A 19,449-nucleotide genomic window follows, 5' to 3' on the forward strand; every position below is an offset into this window, starting at 1 on the left:
AACTTCGATAAAATGCAAGCATACTAAAAACAACACAGCATTGATGTTTTGGTTGTCGGATGGGGCAACATCGGGCTGAGATACTATTTAAAAATCTGTGAGGAAATATTGAAAAATGCCTTTTAGCTGTCCATATGTAGTTCTTAGCAATGCATTTTACCAATCATAAATTAAGTTTTGATACATTTATAGCAGAAAACGTGATTTTTACTTAATATCCTAAGGATTTTTGGTGTAAGACAAAATTCAATAATTCTGACCCATTCAGTAATATAGTGTTGACGTCTAAACATTGAATAATTGTTCAGAATTCTTGTTTTATTGACTCTGAAGAGTTTTATAGAAGAAATTGTGGACTGCTCTTTTTATCACTTCAAACCTGTCGCCAGCCAGAAGTAAACGGAACAACATTTGATATACATCCAGCTAATTATATATGAACAAACTCTATATAGATAAGAATAAAACCAAAGTCTGCTTAATGCAAATGCTACTAAAGGTAAAGAGGTTTGACCTTAAGGAGGCAAATTAGTTAAGTCTCTAAATTGGCCGGTGCATTAAAAAAAAAAGAACAGCGTTTTTAATGCTTGAACGGTTATATTTACTGCATAGTTATGACAACAGATCTTAAGGAGTTTACATACGAAAGCAGCAAGACCTATAGAGTTCATTGCTTTTTCCAGAAATCTCTTTATTAAGACATAACACTGGAGACCTGTGTCCAAAGAGAGCGTTCAAAATTATAATCAGGGTTGAGCACTGGATTTGAAAAATAAATACCTCTGCTTTGCATAAACGGCCTCTATCGTGATGCAAGGTTGCTTTATTAAGCGTTCACGTACCAAGCAGCGACAAAAGATCAACAGAGATCCCCCAGGTCCAGAACACACAGGTGGTGGGGGAAATATTTTAAAATAAAATTAAAAAACAAAAGAAGAAATGCCCCAGACTCTTTAACATCGATATTAATGCGTGTACACAGTGGGTTGGATGGTTAAAAAAAAACAACAACAAAAAAACGTTTTGACGACACGCGCCGCTCGACTCGAAAATCAAATTCCTTTTCCTCAACCTTCAGAATCAAAGACTAAAACGTTGTAATTCGTCCTCCAGGCCACTGGAGCAGGTGGCGTCTTCATGATTGCAGCATGGGTTTCAGGACCAGAGCGTGGTCTCCGTCTACCACCCTCCCTTCCCTCCCTTCTTCTTCTTCTGCGGGACCTTCTTGCGAGCTGCTCCGGGGGCCGGGGGTTTCTGTTGTCTCGGGGGAAGCGCGTTGGCCGCAGCCGGGGCCGTTCCTGTTCCTGAGCCGGGTCGAGGGGAGGTGGGCGGGCTGCTGGCGCTTTTACTGGCGTCGCTGAAGAATTCAAAGCGAAAACATTAATATTTTAACCTCTTTTTAAATGTTCAAATCCTTTTTGGGCGCAAGAATACTGGCTAAATGCTGTAAGGGTTAGGGTTCATCATTCTTGTTCTTGTTGCGCGTGCTTTATTATTATAAATGCTGAATATTAAAAAAAATATATATTGTTAAGAAATAATTAGTTTATTTTCTGTGCAAAGTATAATATTATTGTCTTAAATTCTTACAAATATACTAACAGTAAATTATGCATAAGTACATAACTTACCTTTAAACAAACCAGAGAGATTATATATAGATTTATTTATTTTAAAGACCTCTGTAAAGCTATTTTAAACTATTATTTTAATTTAAAATATTGATTAAAAACAATAATATGATATTGATGATACTGAAACAACACTGGCATGTAGTATGGGCATTTTCCAAAAATATTGCATTTGAATATTTGGGTTTATTTATTAAAAATATATAATATATGTGTGTGTGTGTGTATGTATATTATATATATATACGCATGCGCATGTATAATACAGCAGTAGTCTTTCCTCAGCCCACTGTGTTATGTTATTTCATATTGTGGTGCAAATTTTTACGATAAATAATTTTCACTAATTAATTTGATCAGAAGTAATTCCATTCAGTGAGTTCATTTTAATTAAATCAATCAAACACGCTCCGCAGCGCCACCCAGTGCATGTAGTTAGACCTGCTTAGGATTTATCATGGACTCCCTTCATTTATGGCCAGCACTTGAACATAGCGTTTTTATTGTTCAATTAAGAACTCTAGTAGTATATGCTGCAGATAAAGCAGTACGGCACACTTACAGCTCTGCTGACGCTCCTGACGTAGCTCCCTGTGTGCCGCGGCCGACCTGCTCCTTCTTCTTGCCCTTTTTCTTGCCTCGGTAGTAGGACCGCTCTCGCATCGGCAGCCAGCGCTCGGGGTCAGGGGTCGATTTGGGGTCGTAGTTTTTAGGAAGCTTACCTAAGCACAAAAATATGAACAACTTTGTTTTCGTGCTAGCGCTGATAAAATGCTACGAGATCAGCAGCAAACATACCTTTCTTCTTTTTCTTCTTCTTTTTAGCATCTGCCGAACTGAAATAAAAAAAAGAATGCGTTTAATGAACAAAAGAGCAATAGAACTGTAAATACAGGCTAGAAATGTCAAGTGTTTTTTACCTTTATGTTATCCAAAACCAGTAGACATAAAATATTCACTTAAAACCGCCTTGATTTTAATTGAATATTTTAATAATGAAATAAGTGTAATAAGTTTGACAATTTACTTTAATATTTAAAAACACATTAGGTTTTCTTGTGTTCAATACTGATGACAAAACACTACTTATTTTAGACATTTTATATATAAATGTAATTAAATAGTTATTTTATTTTGATAGTTTTTAGGATTATTTTTATGTTTTATTTTTATTTTAACTAATTTTATTAATTAATATATAAGTATACCAATTACAATTGTTTATTTAAATGGTTTTTTTTGTAATAATTACAGGCCTAATAACAATTTTATTTTTAAAGTGCATGTTAAAATATGAATATTTATGTCTTTAATAGCTTCAAAATCTTTTATGCAGAAATACTGATGAAACGTCAAAACTTCTATAGCGCCATGTCGGTAATTGTGCAAATCTTAACATAACGTAACCTAACTCACACTGGGTTCCCAAAATGCAACCCTTGTTTGTAAAACCCTAAAAGTCACAAACATCAAAATGAAGGCGTGCGTTACCCCTGTTCTTTAGGCTGGCTTTCGCCCACGACTTTGGCAGGTTTCTTCCTGATGTACGTGGCTCCGTGCGAGTTCTCCAGTTCATCTACGTCCACGCTGAAGGACATGGTGTCCGGGGAAGGCAGATGCTTGCTCAGACTGAATAAAACCCAAGCGCTCAGGAAAACACGAGAGTGCAAGAACATACAGCATTTGAGCCCTTTTCCAAATACATTTATAGTCAGTCAGGAACCTGGAGAGAAGTAAAAGGAAACCTTCCTGCTGAGATTGAGTACAAAAGCGGCATGTTTGAGGATACGCTTTGGCCTTGTCTTGATCCACGAGCGAGTAGGCAGAGATGAGCTGGGCTAGCGTGTGGACGTCATTTGTGTTTTGTTTCCACAGCTGCTCCAGATCGCTGGTGGCCTCCTTCTTACGGCCGTATTTCAGCTTGTAGTTGGCAGCCTCCCGCACCAGAGAGAGGTGGATGGCAGACCCCGGCTGAGAGCAGGTGGAGTAAAATATAATTACGTAGTTCTGAGATAAATGAAGTGTGGCTGAAGCACCATCGCTCTGGTTTACCTGCTCTGACTGATAGTACTGGATCGCTTGAGTGAAGACGTCAATCGCGCTGTCGATGTCCTCTTCATGCGTGTACATCGTGACCAGAGCGGAAATCTATTCGATAAACAAACAGGATAACATTTAAAAATATACATTACATAGCCATGGACTGCTAAAACATCAAAAATACTATCTCTTTTTTTGGTTATAATAAATATAGTACCTTATGTGCGTTAACATTTGGTTCCTCGTAAGAAACAAAAAAATCCTTCCACACTCAGATGTGAAACTTATTCCATTACATTTACTCAAAAACTATATTACTATATTTTAACATTATTAATAATAATAATAATAATAATAATAATAATAAATCATCTTTATATATACACATTTATATTTATGTATTTAACAAACTATATTCTTATATATTTAACAACCAGTTATATATACACATTTCTACAAATAAAACAGCTTAAATATTTTTTTCTGAATTTATAATTTGCCAAGTCATTAAATTTTTATACAATTTAGTACACACATTTATAACTTTGTAATTTTAACTAATATTTGCTTTATATTAAATACCTGATGTACGTAGAACGTACACCATTTTTTTTGTTGTGTTTATATAAATATAAATGTGATTTGTTAAATCACCTTTAACAAATTCAACACTTTTGTAACTTCCTTAACAAATCAATTCAGATTCATCGCAATCATCTTAACTCACTAACTCCCTTCAAAAAAATAACCAAAAGCAGATGAAATCTCACCATTCCTGGTTTGTATTTAATCTCCCCTATTGACTTCAGGATGTCGCAGGCTTTGGTCACATGACCTGTTGGAGACGTACACGAGTTAGGTTTCAAACATCCTTGTACGTTCAGTCTGCTCTCTGTATGAAGAGCGTGTGTTTGGTTTGCACCCGTACCTTGCGTCAGGTAGAGCTGTGCCATGGTGAGTTTGATTCCAGAAGCGCTTTCAGGGTGCTGGTCTGAAAACCGCTGCAGGAGAGACCGAAACGATTACAGAGCGCCACAGACAGCAGAAAAGAAAGAGGCAGGAGGGCAAAGTACCTGCAAGAGCTCTATGGCTTTGTTGTGCTGCTTCTCTCGGCACAGCTGGGCCACCTTGATCAGAACGGGTCTGGGGTGACCTGGATTCTGGGCCTGTAGGCTTGCCAACATTTTATTGCACTGATCGGCCTAAGAGGCGAAAACAGAGAAGTCAGAGGTCACATCTGGAAGAAAGCATATTGTGCAAAACGAACTGGGTGATCACCTGGTTAGTGTACATGGACAGCAGGGCTTTGTTGATTTCAATGGCCTGCAGCTGTTTTTTGGCCAGTTTGTGCTCAACCCCTTCAGCACTGGTCAGTTTTACCTTCTTCTTGGAGTCGAACACGTTTTGGTCCTGGAAGAACATCGATAAAGACAACAGTTGGAAACAAGCCGAGGGTCTAACTTGCCATTCAGCCGACATGAACGTGGAGGAAGAATACGAGAGGAGGGTTTTGTTTTATATTATTTACCCTGTTAATGGTGATGATGTTATTGGCAGTCACAGCCAGCAGACCCACATCAGACGGCCTGAACACAAAGACAAACACAAAACCTCCAATGCGACAACCTTAATGAATAATTATATAAAAATGTATTTTATTTCTATGGAAATGCAATTCAAAGCAGCAGAAACAAACGAATGGTTAGAATACAATAAAATGACAGTGACTGCATAAAACCCAGGCTAAATAGATTTTTATATTAGTTTTAAATAGTAAGATTTTCTGCGCGTTTTAAGTTCTTTGGGATTTTTGTTCCTCATCCTAACATCAGATTTATTGAATTTTTTGCAAATTAATTTACTGACAATGTACTCACCCTCAGGATATCAGAGACATAGATTAATTGTTTTTTTTTTTCCATAGTAACATATCTGGAGAAATCATCATTTGGTCACCAGCGAATGGGTGCCGTCAGAATGAGAGTCCAAACAGCTGATGATAACATCACAATAATCCACAAGTAACCAACACTACTCTATCAGTTAATGACATATGAAATGAAATACCTCTAAAAAAAAAACCTTTCTAAAAAACCAAACCCATCATTAAGTAGAATTTTCCTTATTTCCAACTAAAAGTCCAAAGAATGAAAAAAGCTTCCACTTCTCACATCAAAATATTCATATATGAGTATAGTTTAGCTTAGAATAGTTTAGACCATTGGCTTGCAAACAGTGTTTAATATGTACATATTTCACTCCTTTTCACTGGAGTCTGTAATGATATGGATAGAGGACTCTTTTAGCTAGAGGCAATGGTCTGAAGTTAAAACATGCAGCTTTTCACATAAGATGTTAATTGATGGCCTGGAGTGGATTACGTGCATCAGCTGTTTGGGCTCTCCTTCTGACGGCACCCATTCACTTCAGATGTGCAAGTGATGCTACATTTATCCAAACCTGTTCTGAAGAAGAAACAAACCGTTCTCCATCTTGGCGGGTACATTTCATTGGCGAGTACATTTCGAGTCACCTGTTGAGTATTTTAAATGCGTAGTTTGTAACACACACTTGAGTTTAATGACTTGATTGTAGAGTTGAAGGGCGTCTTCGGTTCTGCCCTGTAGCTGCATCACGTAAGCCATCTGCGAGTGAATGATGGCCAGTTCAGCATCGACATCCTCCTCCGTCACATCCTAGATAATTCACAATGAATGACAACAATTCAATCATATAAAAGTCGCAATGCTCATCAGATCGAAATTATGGATAAATTACTCACAGAATCCTCAGCCAGAGACTTTCGGCACAACTCTGGAGAGAAAACAGAGAAAACAAATAAATAAAACAGCAACTGATTGACTCATTCTTGGTTCTCTCAGCCAATTCGCATTATTCTTAAGAGCTGCAGAGACTCAAAGTGAAACTGTGTAGGTGGCTAGCGGAGCTAATTTTATAAAGGCTGGCGCAGCATTGGTGACCTATGACTAGTGTGATAGAACCACAGCATTACATACACTTGCATGTAATCCTAACTATTTAATTCATTAACAAAAGCAAAACAAGGAAGCACTTCACCACCCACAGATTTTATGAGCCAAACCAAAAGGCTGCAAGTCACCATTTGAGGTTTTTCTGACAGTAAATAATCTGATTGGTTTGGATTGCGAAACATGATTTACCAGCAGTTCAGCAGACTCCCACAGTTTATTCAAAACACACTTCAGAAGACCACCCTCATGACCAGTGGAGAGCGTCTCTAACAAGACAGCACCTTGCCATTGCATATTTAAGCACACTTATTTTATACATTTTTTGAAACATTATTACTATTTGAAATACCCGATTTATATTTATATACATTTTAAAATACTATTTATTTCTGCTTCATATCATTCTAATTCAATTAGTCCTGCACCAAAGAAAATACTCAAACTTAAATATTTGGAGTTGCACGTGATCTGTGTTGGCTATTCGATTTCTCCAATGATACAAACACGTAGTTTGCAATCTGTGCTCTAACTCTACAATAAAGGCATGACCTCTGACCTTCAGCCTTCTGCAGTTTCTGCATGGCCTGGCTGAGCTGCCCTTGACCGATCAGGCAGCAGGCAGCGTTGTAGCACAGCTCATACGAGCTCTCCGGCAAACCCAGGTCCTCCTGAATACAAGCAAAACAAGATAAGATAAGCTGTGAGCACTTAAAGCAAACCAACGCATTTCTGAAGATGAGCGCGTCTCTTTCTCACCGCCGACGCGTTCTCCCAGGTGCTCTGAGCTGCTAATACGGCCGACAGGTTCGTCTTCCTCTCCTCTTCATAATCGTCCTGAGAGTTTCTGATCAGGTCTTTATAAACGGCCATACACTCGTCATACCGCTCCAGTCTGTACAACTACACACACAAACTGCATCAACTCGTGCATTCAGACTCATTCAAACGCTGACACAAACTACACGGCTCTCACCACTTGGCCGTAGAGCTCCTTGAGTTTGTCTGTTTGCTCTGGGATTCCCTGGATAGTTTTCAAAGCGTGCTCCACCCTGTTCAGACGGTATTCGCAGTACGCCTTCTCGAACCCGATCATGTCACTGGAGGCACAAAATTCAACAAACTAATTTACAAAATGTCTTCATGGAACACAATGTTTACTTAATATCCTATTGAATTTTTGGCATAATGAAAAATCTATGATTTTGACCAACACTTAATATTGTTAGCTAGCTCTACAAATATACCCATGCTACTTATGTCTGGTTTTATGCTCAAGGGATTATGGTAGGGTGGGAAGATGCAGTTCATACAAGAATTTTATTGAGAGGCCCAATCTGAGCTAAAACATGCAATTCTGTACAGATTCTGACACGCATATGGGCAAAGCATAAGATGAAATTCTGATCGTCATATAAACAAATGAGATCTTCATAGGAGCATACCAGATAACTTACATAAAATTATATAAATATCATTCGTCACACTGTATGTCTTCAATGTTTATTTAAACGCTTAGCTTTTTGATCAAAACAAACTGTGCGATGCAATAAAATGATGATTAAGAGCTGAACAAATAATCATTCTTCATACGCCTGATGATCATTTAAAAATAAAAATTTACGGATAATCAAGTAAACCCAAGTTCCTTCGGTCTAGAATATTTCATCTTGAAATATTACTTACAATGTAAAAGCTATTCTTACATTTACTTTTACTTTGTAAAAAAAAAAAAAAAAAAAAAGATTAAAAAAAAATATATAGGGCAGGTGTGTACATATTGTTTTATACATCGGATAGGTTTCTTTAAATAAAAAGCTAAAAACATGCATAGTATAGTATTGTACATGCATGCTATACTAAAATTAACAGTAAAACAATGCAAAAATCCTTTAATATGTAGAAAGAAAAGAACATCTTATTCTAGTGGCATCTGTAATTGCGATTAGAAATTTGATTAATTGTGTAAGCCCTGATTCACAGCAAAAAGACGCTTTTTTTTTTTTTGCTATCTATTTGATAACAGAAGGCAACTTAATTCATGTTGATGATTTAGAGGCCTTAGAAATGTATACAACCAGTCCTGATTAGAATGTGATGTGGTTAAAATTACTGCAAACAAAAAAAAAAAACATTTTTTTATTACTTTTTTTGTCTGCGTAAACATCTCACCTGGTCAGTGATTTAGTGTGAGTGTTTATGACGTTCAGGGCTTCTTTAAAACCTCCATTCTGGATCAGACAGACGATCTTACAACGCAGGGCTGTCACATCGTCCCTATTTTCATGAAGAACTGCAAACAGCGAGAAAGGAGTAAATATAAATAGTAGATATATAATTAAGATAGAATTTGAGATTTCGCAATTATATTTTTTACATTGGTATAAAACAATTTTCATTGCAAAAAAACCTGCACACAGAATAAAATGTTACAGAATAAACCAAACTATTTAACATCTAGCCTTCCTACATCAAGTTAAATATAAAATGAAGACATTTGAAAGCATGTTTACATTTAATCCAAACCCCTTATGACACGTAATCACTAAGCACAGACCCCTCAAACCTCCAGAAAGTCTTGAGGACTGCCAACACACTCGTTAAGAGCTCCTCATTAGTTATATTAGTAAAGCAAACATTGGATTTGTCTCAATAAGACATGAGATCTGTGTAGAAAACAGACATTAGCGAATCTACTGCACTGCAGGTTAGACACATGCTACGGGAGACGTGGAGCTAAACAGTGTTTTTATCTACAGTGAGACAAAATCGGACAAAGATATGATTAGCATGTTTTTGTTTTACTTTTGTTGACCGCTTTCAGGGCTCTAGTAAAGTCGCCGTTCTGTCCGCAGCGGTTGACTTCGGTCCAGAGAGCAGAAACGGGCCCCGATCCGCTCGCCATCTTCAGCCATATGAGCGGAAACAGCGACCGGGGCAAAATAAAAGCCCCGCAGCTAGTCAAAGACAGAATAAAAGTCCATTTAAAACCCCAATACACAAGACATAATTAAACTTAAAAGAAATGTCCCGTAAAACATTATTTTATAACAGTATTTTTTGTAATCAACTGACTTTTTACTTTTCAATTTAGATTTTTATTTAATACTTAATTTTTGATTATAGTGAAATATTTTATAACTATTACAAAAATATTTTATTACTTTTACAAAAAATTATGGACTTGATCAATTTAACAGTACTAAATTAAACACCAAAATATACCTTTGAGGTATATTAGACTACCTGAAACATAGTAGACATATTGTTTAAAACAACAAAAACAACAACAAAAAACTAGAGGTGTTATTTTTTCAAAGCTTCAAAAATGCATTAGCCAGATGAGTGTTTTTTTTTCCACACACATCCTTTCACACACAGAAAAAGACATCATTATTAATAACTTCTATTCTAATCTTTGTGAACGGAGAAAATATATGTTTCTGGCATAAATACAACCTTGAACCATGCTTTTTAAATTGACCACTGTTTCATCTTGGGATGTGCATCATAGCATCCTTATATTGTTTTTCTAAAGGAATTTATGCTGGTCCGGGATAAAAGGCTTCTACTCTTCTATTCTTCTGGAATGAGATATTGACTTTTCAGATTGTAATGCGGTGTATTTGTGGTCAGGTTATGTAGGTCATCATCTGATCGTCAGAACATTTCAGACCTCTTTGCGTACAGATATCAGCTCATTCTGAATTTCTGCAGCTCTACATTGGTTTTCTATTGTGCCTTTTCTAGAAAGCTATCATTTGGCACCAGCTCTTGTTATACTGACAATAATTTTATTGACGATAGTTGACCGATTTCTTTTAGTGCATTAATTGCATAAAATCCACAATATATTCATACATATGTTATATCATTTAAAGCAGTTCTCCTTAAAATGCTGAAAATACAAGTGCATTTTAAAAAATTTGAATGTTGTGGAAAAGTTCATTTATTTCAGCAATTCAACTCAAATTTTGAAACTCATGTATTAAATAAATTTAATGCACACAGACTGAAGTAGTTTAAGTTTTGATTATTTTTTACTATGATGATTTTGGCGATTCACGATCTCTAACAAATTAGAATACTTCATAAGACCAATAAAAAATCATTCGTAGTGAATCATTGGCCTTCTGGAAAGTGTGTTCATTTACTGTACATGTACTCAACACTTGGAAGGGGCTCCTTTTGCTTTAATTACTGCCTGAATTCAGCGTGACATGCATTTTTGGTCTCTTGTTTCTCATTTTCCTCTTCACAATACCTCATATAATCTCTATGTTGTTCAGGTCTGGTGAGTTTGCCGTCCAGTCAAGCTCACCAACACCATGTTCATTTAACCAACTTTATCCAGCTGGAAAATTAAATCATCTTCAAAAAGCTGGTCAGCAGAGGGAAACATGAAGTGCTCCAAAATTCCTTGGTAAACAGGTGCAGTGATGTTGGTTTTCAAAAAACACAATTGACCAACACCAGCAGATGAAATTCACCCCAAATCATCACAGACTGTGCAAACTTAACACTGGACTTCAAGCTACTTGTGCTATGAGCTTCTCCACCCTTCAGACTCCAGGATCTTGTTTTCCAAATGAAATACAAAACGTGCTCTTATCTGAAAAGATGATTTACCATTGGGCAACAGTCCAGTTCTTTTCCTCCTTAGCCTGGATAAGATGCGCCTGATGTTGTCTGTGATTCAGGAGTGGCTTATCAAGAGGAACTGGAACTGTAGCCAAATTCCTGGTCACTCTTGATGCCTTTACCCCAGCCTCAGTCCATTCCTTGTGAAGTTCACTCACATTCTTGAATCGATTTCTCTTGACAATCCTCATAAGACTGCGGTTCTCTCAGTTGGTTGTGCATCTTTTTCCTTCCACTCAACTCTCTGTTAACATGCTTGGATACAGCACTCAGTGAACAGACAGCTTCTTTGGCAATGAATGTTTGTGGCTTACCCTCCTTGTGAAGGGTGTCAATGATCGTCTTCTGGACAACTGTCAGATCAGAAGTCTTCCTCATGATTGTGTATCCTAGTGAAACAAACTGAGAGACCATTTTGAAGGCCCAGGAAACATTTGCAGGTGTTTTGAGTTGATTAGCTGACGGGCATGTCAGACTCATATACATTTTTTTTGAGATCGTGAATTGGTGTGTTTTTGTTAAATGTGAGCCAAAATCATCACAATTAAAAGAACCAAAACCTTAAACTATTTCAGTCTGTCTGCATTGAATTTATTTAATCCATGAGTTTCACAATTTGAGTAGAATTACTGAAATAAACAAACTTTTCCATTCAACATTCTAATTTATTAAGACTCACCTGCACCTGTATATAGGAATTGTTGTCTTACCTTCTGTTTTAATTTGAACCACAAGAGGGCAATAAAAAGCAGATCACATTTTAAAAGACTTTATAAAAGACTTCAAATCTATGTCTAAATCTAATACACACAATATGGAGGAATAAGTCCCGTCTGCTAAAATGAAAGAACCAATTGCTGATTGGTGAAGTCAAAGCATCACTGCAGCATTTGTTAAAAGCTCTGTTTGCCATCAACAAATATGGCCTGCACTTTATAAGGCTATTTGAGAATAAGGAACAATACGAGGTAGCCAATATCATTTTATGTTGCTGAATTGAAATATGATACTTAAACATGATTATGTTATACAGTTTTTCTAATAAAATAGTTGAAGGCGTTACAAACATGGCTGCCAACCGAACAGACTTTTCTTTATACTCTGGGCATCCTGAACTTGAATATTTCCAGTTTATGCCCTAGTCTTTTGCAAAATGACGCACCTCTTCGCTAGCAAACGGCACATGATAACTTATGATCTCCTTGGGTATGCCATGCCAGCGAATATAGCTTTCAGTTATACCACCACTGTTCATGCAGCCTTGTCAGGAATCTGCTGAACTTCTGGGTATTTTGAAAAGAAATCAACAGTAAGGAGAAATGACCGACCCTTGAGCTCAAATATATCTACACCCAGAAGCTCTTGCAGTTTGTGGGGTTTCAGTGGTTCTTTGCCTTTAACATCTTTCTTATGCTGAGAGATAAGCACATAGACGTAAATACATACATAATTGATTGGTAAACACTGGTCTAGTGTATAATCCAATCCATACACAAATCTAATAATAAGACTAGAACAGATCATCATGAATCAAAGGTTAGCTTTCAGTATTTCATTGCTCATAGTTCTGCTTATTAAGCATATTCAGATGTTTCAGTCGAAGTAGACTCATCAACCTGGGCTCTTTTCCAATATCTTGACTACGAAGTGTTTTTCAGTCTTCCGGCATCAGCGCACATGTCGACATGCTAAAAAAAGCCAAGGAAATCTAATGTAAAGCGTAATGCTTTTTATAATAACTGGCTTAGATTAAGACGATTAAGAAAACGTCTTGATGGTTCGACTTCTGCTAGTTTTTGCTGTTGGCCATTAAATCCGAAATGTCTGAAACATCTCATCATATAGCTCGTCAATAACTGGTGACTAAGTGGAATAAGTACTCCTACATAATGTATATAAATTTAGATTAAAGATAATATCTGCAACCCCTCCGACAGAGTTGCTGTCTTTATTGTACCACTGAGAAAGCCATTAACCACAGTGTGTCAAACCAACACCTACACTGCACTTTGCATGTTTGTCATTGCACACCAGTTCCTAAGCATCTAGACTCTGCGTGTTCTTGCAAAACACCCTTTGGCCATTATTGCATATGCAAATTAGCTAAAAAAACTGAGGATTAAAAACCTTGAGACTAGATTCTGGATTCTGTCTGCATGGAAACAGAGGTTAGGGGAATGATATCAGTGACGTTGTTTTTTGATAGAGGTATTTCCAGGCATCAATATTAATGTGTGGGCCTTAAGGTAGGATGTCTTGCTTTTTTGCTCACCATAGGATTCCACTGTCAAAAACACCACAGATGTTTCCATTGAGCTGATAAAAATTAAATATTATAGGGATTCACTGCTCATTTATGCATTCAAATAAACACTGAGAATTAACAGCGAGGTCTTCTGCATCTGTGACAATTATGTGTAAAAAAATGAATTGAAGCATTGTACATAAACAATAATAATAATAATAATAATAATAAACAGAATAAAATAGATAATACATAGTCATCAAAACTATGACGCAAATTAATAAAGAAGAAAAATGAGCATAGTTTTAGATATGAGCCTTTTTAGGCATCACTGACTTGAGGAATGTCTAAATGAATACAACGCAGATGTGGCCTAAATAAAAAGTGTTTGTTTTGGCAACTGTAGTGCATAGCGTAATCCCCTAGTGTTTCAGAATCTAAATGTGTGGCTCATGCCAAGTTCGACTTCTCTTCATTTGGTGTCAACATTGCATTTTTTGTGGTTAATAAAGGTCTTCTATTTTTAGAGCGCCAAAAACAGGCTTTTTAGCTTTCCTGTTGCACACACACACACACACACACACACACACACACACACACACACACACACACACACACACAGAGAGTGATGAGTCACACACATCTCTGGAAAACTCTGTTTTCATGAGTAACTGTTTAAAAACCCCTTTGTTGTCCCTAAAGTCAACCCATTTTTATGTTACTTCCTGGAGACCTTCACAGTCCATCACTTTCACTTTTAGTCACGGGTCGTTGTACTGGGCTGTCAATAATGGAAAAAAAGAATTTTGTGGTTGAGCCTTTACAAGAAAATTATTGCATATAAAAGAAACCTCTTCCAGCGGTTTCCAGTAGTATCTAATGTGTGAAAGAGATAAATCTATTTTTTTTCTTACTGATATGACTTCTAAAATTAGTTTGCATTTCATTTTCATCTGTCACCAGTTTCTCTAACCTTTCACTTACTGCATAAAAAAAAGACATGAACAATTAATTTAATCTCGACTTTAAATTTAAAATCGAATCTTAACTTTCATCGAGTGTGTGTGAGGTTGCGCGTCAGAGTCAGTTGCGTTGCGAGCGAATAGTTCAGGGCACGTGCGTGGGTGTGTGTGCGTATGAGTTAGCGTGTATTTGTGTTCGTTTAAATATAAAATGTTAAAATTTAGCGTTTCAGCGACGATTTATAAAAATGATAACCAGTACAGGTTTGCGTTCATTGCGTAGATCAGCTAGTTTAGGCGTGCTGGCAGCGTGACCTAACCGGCGCTGTTTTACTTAAAGACGTTTTATTTCGCTCTAACCTGTCACATACCATTGCTGTGTTTATACGAGTTCGGTTTAAATGCTTTTTATGCGACTTCGGGAATGAATACACGTTCTTCGTTAGAACTAACGTGCTCTTCTTTCATGTTTACTCACCAGCGTTCTAAAAAAAACAACAGCAGCGTCATAAAAGGCGCCAGGAACTACAGGCCTGCTTGGTATTACATCATTTGCGTGATTCGTGATGTGGATTTATATGTCAATTCTTTCTGGTCATTGCTATGCAATCTTATTGTGCTGTATTTCTGTCTCTAAAGCTGTTAGGTGAAGATGATGAGGCTGAGGGGTTCGTCCTCAAGAGGGTCCGGCATGGACCACAACAGCTGGACAAACATCTCATCCCATCCACCTTTCTCAGACCTAAACGACATCAACAACAACACATGTCTTCCTGGACAGCCACTGAACGCCTCCACCAAAATCAGTTAAGGGTTTATGTTTTGTTACGTTTATAAGTGACCGACGTTCGCTTTTTCACCAGGAGCATGAATTTAGTTGCATTTGGGTTTTGTTATCAGTCCATTTACAATCGCACATGAATTTAAATCGTGTAATGTCAATAATTATGTCAATAAGTTTTGTCTCCTTTGCAGATTCTAAGCCGAAAACCCTTCGCCGTGAGCATATTGACAGATATAAACGAGGAGATACGCACCCAGTGTCTGCGTTGTACCAGCTCTCTCAAGTTATGCAGTTTCAGCTGGATATGAAAGAGACCGTGACCACTGGTAAAGTGATATCCCTTCTGATTTTATGTGGTGCGTCGTCCAGTTCATTCATGCATTTGACATTTGTTTCCTTTGTGTCTGAGCAGCAGGAGTAACGGGGTTTTACTTTGCGTTCTGTGCTGTAATTGATGGAGTCCAGTATAAGACGGGAATGGGTGTCACGAAGAAAGAAGCTAAGGCCAAAGCAGCTGAACTGGCCCTTGAAGAGCTCATTGCAAGTCTAGAAAATGATGGGATTCCTTCAGATGTTTCTGGTAACGATCAAATGGTTTTAGGCCTTTTACTACCAGCTATCATCAATAAATTTGAAAACGGTGCAAGTCAGATAAAAGCTTCTGCCAATTTCAGAAAAGCACAGTATATTGTTCATTAAGAATATTGAATGAATAAATTAAAAAAAGATGTGCAAATGTGTGTGTGTATATTAGTGCTGTTGATTAATCGCATCCAAAATAAAAAAAAAATCACAATTGTTTGACAACACTAATGTATACACACACACACACACACACACACACACATATATACATTATATTTAGTCACAGATATATATGCATACTACTTTGGGGTAAGTAAAAAAAAAAACAATCATTGACTAATTTGATTCAACAATAAAATAATTATCAAGTGAAATGGTAAATGCTTTTGGTAAATCTGGTTATCAAATTTAAAATGTCAAACTCTGTTTTAATTAAGTTTTCACTCATCAGTTAATCTTAAACAACAAAAAAGTGTCACTGTTTCCTTAAATTCTCATGTTTTCAATATGGATAATCAAATGTTGAAGAATTTTTTGAAGAAATGATGCGGAAAATTGATCTTTAATTACAGCAACACATTAAACATTAAGATATATTGTTATAGAAAATGTCAAAAATATTTTACAGTATTACTGGTTTTACTGTATTTTTGATCAAATGAAGCGTTGATGTTTCAAAAACATAAAAAACCCCATAAATATGTCTTATTTATGCTATATATTTTTAATAAATAAAAAGGTGGAACTGCTGCTATATTGTTTGTTCATTAATGCTCTTTTTTTGTAAGCTTTTTTGCAAAAAAGATGGGAAGATATCGTGTGACCTTCTGTTTGACACTTTCCATAGAAGCAATGCAAGCAGTTAGTCAGCCGTTCCGTTTTGTGTAAATATGCACCCTTCGAAATTCAATATGAAAGTTTCCCTAGATGAAAGAGAACATCCTCGCTGTTCTCCCTCCCATCGAAACAGACCCACAGTCACTCACTGAAATCGTGGTGAAGCTTTTTCCTGTTTGAGGTGGGGGTGCAGCATTTGTTTTTAATGCTTCAGTCTTGTTTATTGCATCTTTTCACTCTTTTCCTACTGCAACTGCATAAAGTCAGAAAACATTTAATTGCTTGTATTTTATATTTTACTTGTTTATTTGCACACACCCCTAACCCTAGTAGTTTTGTAGCACTAAACTTTGAGTGCAAAACATTTGAGCGCATCATGGAATCTTTTACTGTATCAATACCATCCTCCAAATTGTAGATAATACAGTACAACCGTTTAGAATATTTTAGCATATGCCCATGCATTGCTTGTGAACACAAAGCTGCAGGTCTTACTCACTTTCACTTTATTTTTTGTATGTACTTTGTTGTTTTTTTTCAGTGGGACCTCCTCCTCTGCCAGTAAGAGAGAGGGATTCAACAGTCCCAGAAGTCCATTCTGGGAGAGCTGTAATTGGTAAATTTGTTTTAAGTTTGGATGTGTGTAATAGCCAAATTAAGAGCTATATTCAAAGCGCAAAAGTTTTGGCATAAAAAATACTGACAGCGGAGCGACTAATAATGACGGATATGGAAATATTTGCGAACGAGACTAACAATGTCGTTCTTGTTGGTTTAACGCAGAAAGAAAGAATCCCATTAAGGATCAGGTACCCAACGTGGTGAGGGAGATGTTCACCAAGCTAATGGACAGTTACCCAGAATTCTCTGGCTGTGGCGGAACAGTGGCTGCGTTTGTCATGCTGTCTCGTAAGTCAGACGTACAGGATGTCAGACCACAGTTTTTCACTGTGGTATTAGTATTCATAAGTCACGTGACATTTAAGGTGTTCTTTGTCACCTAATAATCCACCCTGCACAGAATCTGCATCGTCAGAGCTCTCAGGGTGAACCTCAAAAAAGGAAAAAAAAAGGTCAACAACATGTTTAAGCTCATATTAACTCCAAAATCAAATGAACATGTAAAAAACCTAGCATAGTAAAGCTTATTAACCTATTATACTTGCATTTCTTCTTTTTTACGACTGCTGAAAAAATTCTTATTGTTATAAGAATAAGAAAGTACTTTTTAAAAATGATTTAAACATTAAAATGATTTATTTGTGGTTCTACCCTTAATTTATGCTGATTTATAGTGATTTTATTATATTATGAATAAAGTGATAAGAATTGCCTTTGAGAAGTCTTTGAGAAAAGTGTAAATTTGATTGTCCTTAAAAAAGTCCTTATTTATCCTTACTTTGCAGATGTGACACAGACATATTGTTATAAACTTTAGTTTTCATGAGGTTCCTCTCTACAAAAATGGGAACAAATATTTTGTTGGGTTCAATGTTGGTACTTTATTTTCATTGTTTGATGGCAATTCTTCAACTATAGATTGACACTTTGGGAAACTTGACAAATGATTGGTGAAAACTTCAGTGGAAAGAACGTAGTCTTAATTTTTTTTGGATACTTATTGGATACTCATACAATAACTGCTGGTCTTAAAGAGTCTTATTTGCCCTTCAACAAATTAAGGTCTTTGCAAGGTGTTAAATCAAAGCAGAAAGTTCTACATTCAGTATTTTGTCTTGTATAAATATCTCAAAAAATTTTTTTAAAATAGATACATTTACTTCAAATGAGGATATAAAGTTTAACTTTCTGAAAAAATAAATAGACTTACAGTACTGTGCAAAAGTTTTAGGCAGGTGTAAAAATTCTGTAAACAAAGAATGCTTTCAGAAATATAAATAAGTTTGTTTATTTTTGTCAATTTACAAACTGCAAAGTCAGCGGACAAAAGAGCAGCAATTCTTCTAGGTACACTTGACACAGTTTTTGAAGGAACTGGTAGGTTGTTCCAAACATCTTGGAGAACTAACCACAGATCTTCTGTGGATGTAGGCTTTCTCACATCCTTCTGTCTCTTCATGTAATCCCAGACACGCTCTGTGGGGGCCATGCCGGCAATAAAAAAAAAAAAATTTGGGGCCAATCATACGCCTCCCTGATGGTATTGCATGATGGATAAGTATCTGCCAGTACTTCTCAGCATTGAGAACACCATTAATCCTGACCAAATCTCCAACTCCATTTGCTGAAATGCAGCCCCAAAGGTTCAAGGAACCTCCACCATGCTTTACGGTTGCCTGCAGACACTGTTGGCCTCCAGCCCTTCGACTATCAAACTGCCTTCTGCTACTTCTGCTACACATTTTTGTGCACCCCAGTTTCTGTTTTTGTGCATACTTGAGTTGCTTGGTTTTGTTCCCACTTCGGAGGTATGGCTTTTTGGCTGTAACTCTTCCATGATGGGTGTACCTGGGTCCCACTGGTTTTTGCCAGTTCTGAGCTGATGGCACTGCTGGACATCTTCCGAAGGGTAATTAACTTGATGTGTCTTTCATCTGCTGCACTAAGTTTCTTTGGCCAACCACTGCTTCTACGATCCTCAGCGTTACCCGTTTCTTTGTGCTTCTTCAAAAGAGCTTGAACAGCACATCTTGAAACCCCAGTCTGCTTTGAAATCTTTGTCTGGGAGAGACTTGTTTATGCAGTATAACTACCTCGTGTCTTGTTGCTGTGC

General features: G+C 36.8%; 2 protein-coding genes across 4 annotated transcripts in view; one reads left to right on the forward strand and one right to left on the reverse strand.

Moving 5' to 3' along the window:
• adad1 (adenosine deaminase domain containing 1 (testis-specific)) overlaps window positions 1–19,449 on the forward strand; it is a 28,617-nt gene that overhangs the window by 272 nt on the left and 8,896 nt on the right. The window contains exons 1-7 of one of the 3 annotated variants that reach the window (XM_043256989.1): window positions 14,626–14,677; window positions 14,991–15,049; window positions 15,149–15,315; window positions 15,485–15,619; window positions 15,706–15,873; window positions 17,257–17,331; window positions 17,499–17,624. In XM_043256989.1, the coding sequence (XP_043112924.1) occupies window positions 15,162–15,315; window positions 15,485–15,619; window positions 15,706–15,873; window positions 17,257–17,331; window positions 17,499–17,624 (658 nt within the window). In that variant the 5' untranslated portion in view covers window positions 14,626–14,677; window positions 14,991–15,049; window positions 15,149–15,161. Of the gene's footprint in view, window positions 1–3,506; window positions 3,613–14,625; window positions 14,678–14,990; window positions 15,050–15,148; window positions 15,316–15,484; window positions 15,620–15,705; window positions 15,874–17,256; window positions 17,332–17,498; window positions 17,625–19,449 lie in introns of those variants that run through there. The other 2 variants (XM_043256988.1, XM_043256986.1) reach the window with 2 other exon arrangements.
• Window positions 671–9,617, reverse strand: srp72 (signal recognition particle 72). Its single transcript, XM_043256985.1, has 18 exons — window positions 9,467–9,617; window positions 8,834–8,954; window positions 7,638–7,761; window positions 7,421–7,564; window positions 7,221–7,332; window positions 6,454–6,485; window positions 6,243–6,367; window positions 5,200–5,257; window positions 4,950–5,081; window positions 4,745–4,873; window positions 4,600–4,672; window positions 4,442–4,506; window positions 3,684–3,779; window positions 3,421–3,602; window positions 3,123–3,260; window positions 2,430–2,467; window positions 2,194–2,353; window positions 671–1,357 (listed from the first exon to the last, which is right to left on the reverse strand). The coding sequence occupies exons 1-18, from the start codon at window positions 9,564–9,566 to the stop codon at window positions 1,180–1,182; spliced, it is 2,007 nt and encodes a 668-aa protein (XP_043112920.1). The 5' UTR covers window positions 9,567–9,617; the 3' UTR covers window positions 671–1,179.

The sequence above is a fragment of the Puntigrus tetrazona genome, chromosome 14 (assembly GCF_018831695.1).
Source record: "Puntigrus tetrazona isolate hp1 chromosome 14, ASM1883169v1, whole genome shotgun sequence".
Taxonomy (NCBI): domain Eukaryota; kingdom Metazoa; phylum Chordata; class Actinopteri; order Cypriniformes; family Cyprinidae; genus Puntigrus; species Puntigrus tetrazona.